The 12,899-nt window shown below is 56.6% G+C and overlaps 2 protein-coding genes across 15 annotated transcripts; both read right to left on the bottom strand.

Moving 5' to 3' along the window:
- Positions 1-245: 245 nt before the first annotated feature.
- ARHGEF25 (Rho guanine nucleotide exchange factor 25) lies at positions 246-7,375 on the bottom strand. Of its 8 annotated transcripts, XM_073020896.1 has the most exons (18): positions 6,994-7,111; positions 6,806-6,920; positions 5,500-6,374; positions 4,593-4,735; positions 4,345-4,448; positions 4,130-4,225; positions 3,973-4,049; positions 3,729-3,795; positions 3,370-3,473; positions 3,090-3,159; positions 2,886-2,975; positions 2,710-2,802; positions 2,474-2,524; positions 2,177-2,254; positions 1,775-1,975; positions 1,473-1,653; positions 994-1,205; positions 246-709 (listed from the first exon to the last, which is right to left on the bottom strand). In XM_073020896.1, the coding sequence occupies exons 6-18, from the start codon at positions 4,217-4,219 to the stop codon at positions 599-601; spliced, it is 1,425 nt and encodes a 474-aa protein (XP_072876997.1). In that variant the 5' UTR covers positions 4,220-4,225; positions 4,345-4,448; positions 4,593-4,735; positions 5,500-6,374; positions 6,806-6,920; positions 6,994-7,111; the 3' UTR covers positions 246-598. The 8 variants fall into 8 exon arrangements, with proteins under 8 accessions (XP_072876997.1, XP_008002002.3, XP_072876996.1 ...); XM_008003811.3 differs by lacking the exon at positions 4,593-4,735 and having other exon boundaries at positions 4,345-4,559; positions 6,994-7,113; XM_073020895.1 differs by lacking the exon at positions 4,593-4,735 and having other exon boundaries at positions 6,994-7,113.
- Positions 7,376-7,691: 316 nt separating this feature from the next.
- DTX3 (deltex E3 ubiquitin ligase 3) lies at positions 7,692-12,733 on the bottom strand. Of its 7 annotated transcripts, none has more exons than XM_008003823.3 (6): positions 12,624-12,733; positions 11,234-11,296; positions 10,976-11,051; positions 9,878-10,626; positions 8,755-8,972; positions 7,692-8,415 (listed from the first exon to the last, which is right to left on the bottom strand). In XM_008003823.3, coding segments are annotated over exons 3-6 (1,044 nt in total). In that variant the 5' UTR covers positions 10,977-11,051; positions 11,234-11,296; positions 12,624-12,733; the 3' UTR covers positions 7,692-8,339. The 7 variants fall into 7 exon arrangements, with proteins under 7 accessions (XP_008002014.1, XP_008002013.1, XP_072877000.1 ...); XM_008003822.3 differs by having other exon boundaries at positions 9,878-10,607; XM_073020899.1 differs by lacking the exon at positions 12,624-12,733 and adding an exon at positions 11,750-12,522.
- Between the last annotated feature and the right edge of the window lie 166 nt (positions 12,734-12,899).

Below are 12,899 nucleotides of genomic sequence, written 5' to 3'. Positions count from 1 at the left end.
AAAAAGAGAATAATAATAATCTAGGGCTTTCCAGTGGTTCCATGCCTCAGTCTTTGTCCCTCAACTGCTGCAACTGCAGTTGAGGGATAAAGATAGCAACATCTTTTATCTTATACCCTGTCCCCTTCTCCTTTCACCAGACCCCCTCCTCCAATGGCTGGGGCCAACTGGTCTCTTCCATATCACTTCACCCCACCTACCCCGACTATGGCCTCCCCTTCCCTCTGCCAAGACAGCAGCCTCAGTGATATAACAAAACCTTTATTTTCAGAAAACAGGAAAAACAAAATTAAAAAACGAAACCAATAATTTCTATCTGGCCCTTGCCCCAGCCCTCCCACCCACCCACATATCCTCCTTTTGGGGGAACCATGATGCATGCATAGGGCTGGGAGCTGAAGGAAACTGTGTTCCTTGGGCAGAAGAAAGTCCTTGGGTCTAGGTGCTCTCCTCCAAGTTGATATCCCTCCCAGCCTTGCCCACCCTTCCTCCAGACACACCAAGAAGGAAGAATTCTGGAGCAGTGCCAGAAGGACTGCCCTGAAGCTTCTTGGGGAATAGGCAGCTGAGTCAGCACCACCCCCATGGTTTTCACCAGTTACAGCTCATCTTCATCCAGCTTGGCAAGTCTGGCTTGGCAGGGAGGGGTGTTTGGAGTTGGAGAGATAGGACGAGAGTCATGGGGAGCCTGAGGGATCTCACTGAGGGCCTGAAGAAAAGATTCAAGTCAGAGGATTAAAAAGGCCAGAAATCTACCCTCACTTCTCTCTTTTCAGTTTAAGTCCCTAGCCAAGCCACCTCCTCTTGCCAGATATCTTAGACTGTCTGAGACTATCAGCTTCTCCAGAGTTAAAATAGAGGGGAGAAGGGTAAGGGATGGGAAGTAGGAAGGACCAGATAAAAGGAATGAAATGGGGAGCGAGCTTGGGGTCCCAGAACAAGAGAGGCTCTCCCCTTTTTATGCATACAATGAGGGAGCTCTCTTCATCATACCTGTTTATCCACGGGCAAGGGGGCTCTGGCCACCTTCCCTTTGGGTGACAGCAGCAGGGAGGGGAGAGAGCCATTGATGGGTGTGTGCGTGCTGCCCTGGGCCTGATCTCCAAGCCGAATTCTCCCAGGGCTCCCCACTCCAGGCCCTCCTGGCCGCCCCAGGCTGTTGGTCTGGCTCTCCCGTCTCTGGTACTCAATGGGTGACTGCAATGCTGGAGTAAAGAGAGGAACAGGAGGGTTACTGCAGAGATAGGTCTCTTCCCTAGGGCCTGTATCATTCTCTTACTTTGCCCTCCCTCCCTGTCAGCCAATGTAAATTGCTTGGGGTTTTAGGGGATTCTATCAAATTTTGAGCTAGCCGTAGAAAAGGGGATGGGCCATGGTCAGAGGGTAGGTACTGGAGACTGGGCAGTGAGGGAGGGATTCAGGAGGTCAAGGGGCTGAGACAGCACATCAGGGAGAAAGGATGAAAGCTTCACCGTTGAGGAAGTCCCGCTGGCTTTCCAAGATCTGAGCCACATGCTTGATCCAGGCCTGACTGATAGCAGGGTCTGCAGCCTGCAGGACATAGCGCTGGATCCCACCCTCTGGCCCTCTGGAGGTCAGTGCAAAGCGGCAAGGGTCACCTTGGAGGTTCCCCTCCAGTCCCAGGCAGCTCACCTGAATTGGCAGATAGGAGACAGCCCCCAGATTCCTCAGACCCTCTCTGGCTCCTCTGAGACATCCTCTCAGAGGCCTCATGCCTTCTCTGTCCAAGCCCTCTCTCATGCCCCCTTCTCACCTTAATGCTGCTCTTGTATACATATCCAGGCTGTGTTCCACCTCTCACTCCTCCTCCCAGGGCTTCACTGAAGATGATGATTTGCTCAAAGAGGAACACGCGCCTCTCTCGACCTCGAGAAGACAGCAGCCCCCCAGCCTCAGGCTCGATGACCCAGAAAGTGTCCTGGCCCAAGAGCTTCCCCTGAGCAGTCAGTTTGCCCTGAAACGAAAGGGATAGTGGCCTTGGAAAAAGAACAAGAAAAAGGGCAATTCTCTGCTCCTCCCTTCCTCGCCTGACATGCTCAACCAACCAACCAACCAACCATGGGGTCAGCCCCAGGAGAAGGCAACTCCCCATAAGGAGTGCTAGCGCTGGGGCAGAAGAGCATCGGGCCTCCAGTTTCTTGCCCTATCTCCGTACCTCAAATCCCCGCAATCTCCCCAGCGTCATCATATCGTTGCAGCGCTTGGGCACAAAGCACATGACCTCCACAGCTTGCTGGGACACAGGTGAGGGAGGCACATTGTTGGGCGAAGAGAGTCATTATTGGGAAAGAGGCCTCCTCAGCCAGTTGCCTCTTCAGACGGTGTCTCAACCCCAAACAGCCTCCCCCTAAAAACCAGACAGCTGTAAACCACCCAAGGGGCTGGGGGAACCCATGATAGACTAGGAGGATAAGGAGCACATGGTGTGTCCTGGAAGATCTGGGGTCCTCACCTCTAGCTCCGCAGTATCCATCCCAGCTCTATTGTAATATTTGAGAAAATCCTAAGACAGAGAGAAGAAATGCTCAGGGAGGTCGTGAGGACACCCTTAGAAGCTCTCACATCCTCCCCTGAGGACACCAGTGAGGGCCCTCAGGAAGTCTGGGGGAAACTTAAGAACCCTGGGGTGATGAATGATGAAACGGCTGTGCCAGCCAGCTGTGCCCCCAGGAAAAAGGGGGTCCTGACCTTGAGCAGCAGCTGGTATTTCATGATCCGCTGCACAGGTTTGATGAGGAGGTCGTTCAGCTGCAGGCGGTGCCCCAGCTGCTGCCGGAGCTCCTGGGGACAGGGACACGGTGGTTATGCAGCCTGGAAAGTCCCAGTTCTGTCCTCCTTCCCACCAAGACATCTTAGCCACTGACCTCAAAGTAGCTGTCCCCAAACTCTGACACCACATGCTCTGACTTGGGCTTATTCTGACAGTACACCACATACATATGCAGCCGGCGCTCCTAACAGGGGTAATGTTTAAGAGAGAGTAGGGTGGGCAAGGAGGGAGGACACATCTCCAGAGAATCCCAGCCCATTCCTAAGCCCCGCCCCGGCCCCGCCCCCTCAAGCCTCACGTGTTTGATGAATAGCTGAGCCAGCCAATCAGGATCTTTCAAACACCGCTGTAGCTCTTGCAAGAAATAGCTGGAGGGGTTGGTAGAGAAGGGCAGGTCAAATACATTTCAGAACCCCCACCTCGCCCACTCCCTGCAATTTCGAGCTGTCTGCCTGGTAGTGTGCCCTACAAAACTTCTCCAAACATTCCTTAAGTCACAGTGGGCTGATACTGGGATACAGGGACAACCAGATGAGGGCCCCTCCCCAGCAACTAGCTGTCAGGGTTCCACCACTCACTCTCGATGCCACTCATAGATTTGCTGGATGTTCCCAAACACAATCCTGTCACGGCCTCGAAGACTTTCGGGGACCCCCTGAGCAGCCATGGTGGCCATGTAACCCTGTGGGAAAGTTGAGATTGGGTCAGGAGCATGTGGTGGCCCCCTCCCCACCTTAATGGTGCTCCTGTACACATATCCAGGGTGTGTTTCACCTCCCCCTCCCTGGTAGGAGCCGCCCTGCCCCCAGAGTAGGAAGGTCCAGGAGTGGGGAGACTTGAGAGGTGAGACAGAGGAGCACCCAGGCACCTCCTGAAAGTAGCCCTGGGCAGATGGAAAGGCAGGCAGAAGGGGCTGGGAAGGGGTAAAGGGAACTACCTCCACAATCTGCCCCAAGTCATCCACGTACATTTTCTCTGTTTCTACCAGTTCACTCAGGACGTACCTAGGATGAAAGCAGGAGGAGGCCCCCACTTCAGTGTCGGAGCTCATCCTTGGTTCAACCCGTTCCTCCCTCCTCCCCTTCATCATCATAGCCAACCCTGGAGGAAATGCCATCTAAAATGTGAGGGACAGTCTTCTGGAAGTTGTGCAACTGCAGGGAAGGGCTGTGGATACTTACATACTCCTTTCCAGAGCCGCCTTCTTCTGTTCCGCCTCACTCTCAGGGGCTTGGGACAAAGCCTCCTCTTCAGGTGGCTGGAAGGAAAGAACATCCTAGGGTCAGCAAATGAATGCCCCTTGAGTGAAAGGAGCCTCCCCAGAGCCTGTCCTCACACCTGCGTCTTATCTCCAGGGCCGTCCAACAATGTGGTCAGCAAGGTCAGTTCCGGCAGCTCCTCTCCTGTGGCTAGAGCTGGCTCCAACATCCAGTTCTGGGGGCCAGAAATCAAGTGTCAGAGGTCAGGGACAGTAGCTGGGTGGCCCCAACCTGCCCTCTCTTCCAGTGTCCTTCATAGATGTCCCACATGCTTTGGTGCCGTTCCCTGCTCACCTCATATGGTCCCGCCTGACGACTGTCTGCCTCAGTTTCCACACTGAGACAATGTTTGGAATGATCCAACCATCTCCTCAGGCCACTGACGGGCCCTGGGGGGCCTGGGGAACAGGGGCCAGAGCTGAGGCCAGAGCTGGGGCCAGAGGGGGCAGCCAGACCGGAGGCAGCAGAAGCTGATACACTCCCCTCACTGCCAGCAATGGAATAGGATTCTAATGGGAGGAAAAAGAGAGGAGGTGATAGACCTTGCCCCAGCTCCAGACTCAGGGTCCCCAGGGAACTCCCAGGGTCTTCTCTCCATGATGCTCAGCCTCTCTCTCCAAGGGCTCACTCTCTTGCCATCCTCATTTGAGTTGCCCCCAGGATAGAAAATTTCACCGGGGCACCCCTGGGAGAAAGCACAGTAAGGTAAACACCTGGCTCTCCAGACCTGGAACCCCCAGTTACATGTGGAGGTTCCCCATATCCTGAGCATAGCATAGATATGGGGGTGGGGGCAGCCATCTGGGCAGACACTGGAAGCTGGGGGTGGCCATCTGCTCTCCTACAACCCTCCCCCTTTCAATGGGTACAGACCATTCTCTGGGAAGGGGGGAGGATGAGCTGGGTCCATCTGCCACTCCCAGTCCCCTCCTCCACCAATTGCAGTAATCACTATAAAAAGAAAATACTTCTGCAGCCCACCTCCCCAACACATGCGTAGACCCAATAGAGGAGGCCAGTGAGGAGGGTCCATCAGGGTTATCTATGGCCTGGGCTCAGGGACAGAAGAGCTGTGATTCCTTATAAAGCCCCCTGTAGAACCACCTCATTCTCATTCCTCCATTCCCCTGTCCCTCTTCAGAAGTAGATTCTTAGCAAAAGGTTTGAGGAAAGATAATCGGTTCTAGGCCTAAGGGGATTGTGGATGGGTTTTTCTCAAACCCATTTGACTAAGGGAAAGAGATGAGTTCCCTGCCCCTTCCCCAATTTCCATAACTTGAACTAACAAATTTGGAGGCAGAAGGGACCTTAGGGATCACTTAAGAAACCACTTTGCTAGAAAACGCATACAGTCTCCAACCCTAAATCCCAAGGGCCAGGGCAAACAGATGCCCTGAACCCCCAGCCCGCCCCCCACTCAACACTGGGCCCTTTCGACCTGGCACTCACCACGTCCCCCCCGGGCGAAGCAGCAGCCGCATTTTGCCAGCACTTTTCGGATCACACGGGGACAGGCACAGCGACCCCCTTTGTGCCCCCCCCGCATGGCGCCCGGGCCCCCCCGCGTCCCCCACCCGGGCCGGCCATGCAGGGGGAATCACGGGGGGCGGGGCGGGGACGGCGCTGGGCGCACACCCCCCCTCCCTCCTACCCCGGTCCAGGCTGTGGGAGTGGGGGAGGGTGGGGACCGGGTGGAGGTGTCCAGGGGTAGGCGGAAGTCTAGTCTTGAGGCGGGCTGGGGGGCTCTAGAGAGAGGGAGGCGCAGGGCCCGGCCACCGGGCTGGGCGGGGAGGGTTTCCGGAACCCTGTCGGCGCGGGGGCCCAGGGTCCAGATGTCCAGTGGAAGTGGGAGGGATGGTAGGGGAGGCTGGGCCGGGATGCGGCAGCGGCTCCAGCTGTCTCCGGCCTCTGGTTGGGGGTGGCTCTAGGCCCGGGCCGGGGAGGAGGCGAGAGCCGACCCCCGAGCTACTGGCGCTGTGCGGGTCCCAGCGGAGCGGCGAGCTGAATAACAGGCCTGGCCGCGGGGCCGCCACGGGGCGGGGCCTCTGCGGCCCAGCTCCGCCCTCTCCATCGCCTTCCCCCTCCTGCCTGCGCCGGGTTCCCGCCCGGATCGCCCCTCCCCCAGGCACCACCACATTCCCACTCCACGTCCCCAGCGCTTTTTTCCCTCCCCAGCCTGGGCTCCCCTGCCCCGGGGTCCCCCTCCCTCCCGCATCGCGGGCTCTTTGGAGCGCTGGGGTCGGGGTTCAGCCTGTCGGCAGGGTCTGCCCAGGTCTTCCCTTGGCCTCTGACGTGAAGGAGCACTCGGTGGATGGGGCCTTGGCCTGTGCGAAGATGTTCTGGGTTTGGGGTTGTCCCCGGCCGCGTGGACAGAGGACCCCCAGTACGGGGTGCGTGTATGGGGAGCCTTTTGTGGGTGAACACAACCCAGATGCCGCCCTCTCTCAGAACCCTTCTTTCCTCCAGGCCCCGGGACTCCAGCTAAGACTAATCGCCAATTAAGGCGAAGTCCTGGAGCCCGGGCTGGCGAGGGGCCAGGGGTGGGGCGCGGGGACACTCTGCCTGCGGGGCCTCGGTACCGGCTGGGATGGGGGACACATATTGGACTCGAGGGCGAGAAGAGTGGAGGTCTCTGCGATTAAATGGGTCTCATGCAAATTAGATGCGAACTTTATGCTAATAAAAGCAGAATATTTTTGAATTCGCCACTTGGCGCAGGATAGCAAACTGCCCCACCCCACCCCCAGCTTCTTACCGGGCTGCAGAGCCCAGGCGAGGACCTCATCTTCGCGGTCCCTTCTGTGATCTCCCTCCGTACGTTCAGACTCTGGCTCGGTATCCCCCGACCCTAGGGGGCTTCTCCTCGGGGGCTGCGGGGACAGAACCACTGTAAGGAACGCCCCCTCCTAGGCAGCCCTGACCTCCCCTTTCCCCTTCTCCCACCTGTCAAAATCTACATTATTATAAAAGGGTCGCCCAGAACGGGGCTAAGGCCCTCGTAATGGAACTCATGTATTCCTGCGACTGCCCCGCAGAACTCGTTTTCGGATAAATTGAGTTGTGGGTGCAGCCCTCCTGTAGGCCCCGAAAGACCCCCGACCCCACCGCGGGCCCCCATTCTTACCCCCTCCTGCCCGGGGAGGGCGCATGCGCGCAGCATGCTCCCCATGACCCCCAGTATCCGGTCAGTGCGGCCAGGGGCGGGGCGGTCCGGGGGCTTCATACTGAACCCCCACCCAGCTCCACGTTTCAGGGTCGAGGGGGCACGGAAGCTGGGGGGCTTTGAGGCCTGCTCGCGTCCAGGGAGTTGCTGCTGTGGAATCCGCCCCCTGCCCGGCTCCGCCCCCACTCCCACCCCAGCCAAACTTCGCAAAGGGGGTAGGGTTGTTCTTTTCTCTACAACGATGGTTGAACAACAAAAAAACACCCTCTTAATACTAATTCCAACATCGAAGTGTGGCCCAGGGTTCCGCAGTATTACTACAAAGCCCGCTGGTGCATCCCGTTCCCCAGGTCCTCAGGAGGCAGAATGACTGGGAGGGCACACAGGGATCTCCCTAATTCCCCCTCTCCCCTTTCCAGCAGGTCCCTCTCCCCACCCCACCCCCACCCAGTCCCTGGAAAAGAACGGGTGTGGCATGAAGAGTTGCATATTTTACTTTATTTTTATTAAATTAAAAGCTACAGTCTGGCAGCGATTCCAGAACAGGGTAAGGAGGTTCCTCATAGGGGTCAGAGAAGAGCGGAGAAAGACAGACTGACGGAGACTGAGACACAGGAAAGAAAGGACAAGGTTAAGGGAGAACTGTATCTGATGAACACACACAGCTGGCTCCATGGGGGGTGGTGGGGAGCTCATATCAGCCCAATTCCTCCTCTCCAGCACCCGAAGTTCAGCAGTGAAGCAGTATGTGGGGGCAGTTGGGAATCAAGAGACCCTCCCTTCCCCACCCTAGGTCCTTTCTCGGCTTGGTCATGGAGCACAGCACACCAGAAAAAGCCAAGGGCATTGGAGGGGCAGGGAAACCGGGAGTATATGTACACCGGGAGCAGAGAACAGAGCCTTGGAGGTCAGCCTCTGCCAGAAGGGAGTGGCTCACACTGCATTGAAACACTTGGCCGGTGGGGGATGGGGGAAGGGATTGCCCCTTCCCTCTCAGAACGCCCTTCCCAGTCAGACAGGTCCCCTACAGGTGTGTTGTGGGGGGCGGGGGGCAGAGAGGAGAAAGAGGCTTCTGCTGGGTCCTAGTAGAGGTGGACAGCAGGGGCCTTGGCAAAGGCGATGTCCTTCAGTCATCTGTGATACCCTTCGCTCTCAGCTCCTCTTGCACCCGGGTCAGGTAGGTAGGGTCTGGGTACCCAAACCTGGGAGCAAAGAGAAATGAGGGTGAGGGTTGTTAGCTGTTGGAACTTGCTATTATCCCCATGCTCACCCTCATTCTAGGTGACTCAGATACCTCCCCACCTCCCCTAAGGGAGGACACCTCCAAACCCAAGATAACTTAGCCCAATTCTGCTTATTTTTGTAGGCTAAGCTGGGCACACCAGGACCAGGTTGAACGTAGGAGAAACTGAGACGGCTGAACAGTTTGGAAGTGGTCCTCTCCAGTCAGGAGGCTCCCAGAGCAAGGGGTTGGTGGGTCCCTCAGTGGAAATGGAGGAAAGGGGAGGAGCCAAGGGAAAGGAAATGAAGAGGGGTCGCACAGCTGGGGTCCCCCTGTGCAGCTGGTCTTGTGGTGGATGTCATTCCAGGTGATGACATTCGGTCTCCCTGTGGTCATGGACGTGCCGATAGTGAAGGTGAGACGCTGGTCAAACGCCTTGCGGAACAGGGTCAGCACCTTGTTGCCCTCAGGGCAGTCCGGGAGGTAGGCCACCCGTGTGGTGCCAGGATACCGAACTCCTGGGTTTGGGTGTTCAGCCTAGGAGGAAGGTGAAGCAGAGTGGGCAGTGAGCAGCCAGGCATCCTAAGGCCCAGATGCCAGTGAAGCATCATCCAGGCCAGTCTCTGTCTGAGCATCCCCAGCTAATGCGGATAGGGCAGCAACAGGCGGACAGCTTTCCACAGAAGGAGAGATTATATGGCCTCGGCAGCAAGAGCCTGTTTCAGAGCATAATCTTTACGTGTTAAGAGGTTTTTTCTGCTGTCTCAATCCCTCAAGTCTCCATTCAGCAACAAATGGATTCTCAGAAGTGATGGAAGGTAGCTGGTCCCTATACTCCAGCCAACTCAGCAGAAATGTGAAGACAGAATAATCTATCTTTCAGCCTTCCCTTAACCTGAAAATATTCCTAATGTTTCTGCCACTGTCTAACCTGTTCCATTTTCCATCAGTCTTCTCTGCAGCTTCTTCAACCCTCTGCAGCCAGAATTGCACATTACTCTTTGTCCAGCAGGAAGACACCTATAGGCCTTGACCACTCCCGTTTTTACCAAGTGATGCTCCTGGCTCTGTTGGGTTGGTCAGATCCCTTCCTATTGTGCCTCCCTGCCCCTAAGCCACCGCCTCCACAGAATTTACCTCTGCCAAGCTGTCAGCACAGTATTTGTGTTCATCAAGGAAGTAATATGCAATTCCTTTCTCTCGTATCTGACTTGCTTTTTTTTTCCTAGCTCATATCTGATTTTCACATGTGCCTTGGGATCACAGGGATGGAAAAGCTGGGCCTCACAGGGACCTCCTAGGTCTAGGGCACTGAGTAAGAGGGCATAGTGGAAGACAGCAAGACTGTCTCACATCTAACAAGCACACTCACCCTCACCCGGTTTTCCTAGGTCAGAGCCTGGGGAGAGCCAAAGGGTAAGGGCGGGCCATGGTCTTCTTACCCCCTGGACACCGGGCGGGAAGACGTACTGGATGACAATGGTGCCATACTTCTCATAGCTGGGTAGTAGGAGGGTGGCATCCTTAGAGACCAGCATCCGCCCATTCTGGGGCTGGTTGCCCACCAGCTGCCCATAGAAGCGGCCGCACATGGGGCAGGCCTTTTTCACCTGCAGAGCCCGGGTGATGCAGCCCTCGCAGAATGAATGCCGGCACTTCTCCAATGTCTTGGCATTCTGGATCTCCCCCAGACAGATGGGGCAGGTGCTCTCCTGCTCTTCTGCCTCCTCCCGAAGGCGAGGAGGAAGAGGTGGGGGCAGGGGGGGAGGAGGAGGTGGGAGCCCCCGAGCCCCTGGGGGCAGAAGCGGGGCTGCTCGGAGAGGGGGTGGGCCTGCGCGGTGCATCTCAGGGTGCTCCCCTCCACCCCCCAGAGCCAGGCAGCCCATCAGCTCCCCCTGCCTCTGAGCTTTCTTCAGCTCTTTCTCTGCCTCTTTTAGCAGCCCCTTAAGAGCCTTCCGGGCTAGGTAGAGCCCATTGGGAGGGGCCGGGGGAGGGCCCTGTGGGGAAAGCTGGAGAACATAGATGTCAGAAGTCTCGCCATCTATGAGGATGGACACACGATGCTCCTCCCGAAGCCGGGCCAGCCGGGCTGGGGTCTCTTTGCTCAGGAAGTCCCACACAGGCTTGGAGACAGTCACTTTGTTCTTGCAGGTGCCTCCACAGGCTGCCATTCTGGACAGGACGAACGACACTGCCCCCAGGGTGAAAGGGACTCAGGGTGGGGGGTCCCCATTTGACAAGTATCAGTGCCTCCTACTTCAGGTTCCTTCCAAACCCTCTATTACCTCTGTTTTCTCAAAGCCTAATAATCCCCAACCCTTCCCCCAAATTCATATTCTCTCTCCCCTTATCTTCCAAACCCAGCGCCCACTGAAGAGCAAAAAAGTTTCCAGAGGTGTATTATCATCTAAGCCAAGTATCAGTCTTGTTTCTCCTGTCATTTCTCCCAGATCATAGAAACAATTTGCCCCTCCCACTTCTGGGGGGAAAATGGGCTCTTTAAAGGGGAGGGAGACTTTTTGCCCCTCCTTTTTGCTTACTTTGATCCTGAAGAGCTTAGAATTGGCATGCAGGCTCACTCTTTTTTCCCTGCTCCCTACTTGTAGGTCGTGTGAGCTGGTAGGGCAGAAAAAAAGGAAGGAAAGTGAGAAACCCCTTCTCCCAATTCCCATGGCCCCCAACCCAGCAGCCCATGGAACAGAGACAGAAACCTGGGTATAGATTACTGAGAATGGTAACATGGAATGAAGGAAACCAGCTTAAGGGTGAAAATTGAGGATCTCTTGTGGGGGAGATACCTGGGAAGCCCATGGAAGATGATGGCAGCAGAAATCCTTCTATTTCCACTCAGCTGACCAGGACTGGGAATAGGGGAAGGGTAAAAAGTTATGATGGCAAATGTTACCATTTCCCTCAGCCAACCCAGAAATAAAAACTCCACTTCCATCTCCTCTCTCCTCTGCAGAATTCCATCATCAGCTTCTCCCCAAGTTGCTCAAGAAGGAACATGCTAACCTTCCTCCTTTCTTCCCCAGCTCTGAGGCCCCCAAGAAAGCCTAGGGCACACATAAAAGATGTCAGGAAAGAAAACGCCCACACAGGTGGAGGTCTTCTTGCCACCTCCCTCAGATCACATGGACCGGAATATTTCCTATGCTCTCCAACTCCTCGCCCTGCTCCACGTTCCCAAATAATTCAGCCCCTATTGCCAGGGAGCCTTCCTTGAGAGCTAACTCAGTCCCTTCTGCTGAGGTCTGTTAAGGATGTGAACAAAGTGGCAGCAGTCCCTGCAATAACAAAGTTCTCATTGTCACCTTTTAAACCCAGCACAGGCAGGGCTGTCTGTCAGCTCCCAAGTCTGGCATTTAGGGAGGGGCGGGGCTCACACAAGGGCTCAGCTGGAGGGGCCTGATGTTTCCCCTGAGTCTGGTCGCATTGGGCTATGAGGCTGTACCCACAACACTTCCAAATGCAGCTCAAACAGAAAGAAGGGCCATTAGTGTGACCTCCATTCAATGACTGATCCAAAAAGGAGCAGCTGTCCCTTCATGCCTCCATCATCGTCCCCCAAGGCCAGATGCACCTCGAGATTCATAAAGTGAAAATGGAACCCTAGAGTCTCAGCCCATACAGTGTATCTGCGCTGCAACACCCCCCTCCCCATCACAGGGGACCCAGGACCTAGGTGTCCTAGCTCCAAGTCCTGCTGGCACAGAAAAGGGAGGCGGGGCCACAGTTTAGGGTGGGTCTGTGATTCCTCTGTGGGAACCCAGGCCGGACAAGGGACAGTCTCTCCCTCTAGATAGAGGTCAGAGGGAGGGACAGCCCGGAAGGGCAAGGGTCCCTGGGGGCATCCACTGAGGCAGCTCCCGCCCTACCCCCACGGCCTCCTCCAAGACCCGACCCGGAACCAACTCCCCACATCCCTCACTCGCCAAAGCCCCCGGATCCCCATTGCCGGGCGGGGATGCATGTCGGCCCCGATCGCAGCCCTCAGAACCTCCGAATGGAGGCCAAGGCTGGAGGGTGCTAGAAAGATGATCGGCCGGGCACGGAGCGGGGAACCCGGAGCCGCGCGCGGGGAGGGGAGGTGGAAGAGGGGGCGCCGGGGGAGCGAGGGGCGTGTGAGGGGTGCGAGCGGGGCCTGGGGGGCGCGCGGTGGGTGTGGGGGGCGCCGGGCTCACCTACCTCTCGTCAGCGCCGCCATTGCCGGTCACATGACTGAGGCTGTTGCTGGGATGACGGTCCGGGCCTTAGCAACAAGGCGGGGGGGAGACCCCGAAAGGTTGGGGGTTGCAGGGGGTGCAGGTTGAGGGAAAGGGAAGGAGGGAGGACAGCACCCTCTTTCCCCTCACAGGTGATAATCACCGTTCCTTTGACCCCCTTCTATCCGCAAGCCCCTGCCCTTCCTCCCCAAAACAAAAATGGAGGCGCTGTTCCAGTCTTTGGAGGGAGGGGGTGGCG

This window comes from Chlorocebus sabaeus, chromosome 11 (assembly GCF_047675955.1).
Source record: "Chlorocebus sabaeus isolate Y175 chromosome 11, mChlSab1.0.hap1, whole genome shotgun sequence".
Classification (NCBI taxonomy): Eukaryota; Metazoa; Chordata; class Mammalia; order Primates; family Cercopithecidae; genus Chlorocebus; species Chlorocebus sabaeus.
This window is presented reverse-complemented; position numbering and strand designations above follow the sequence as displayed.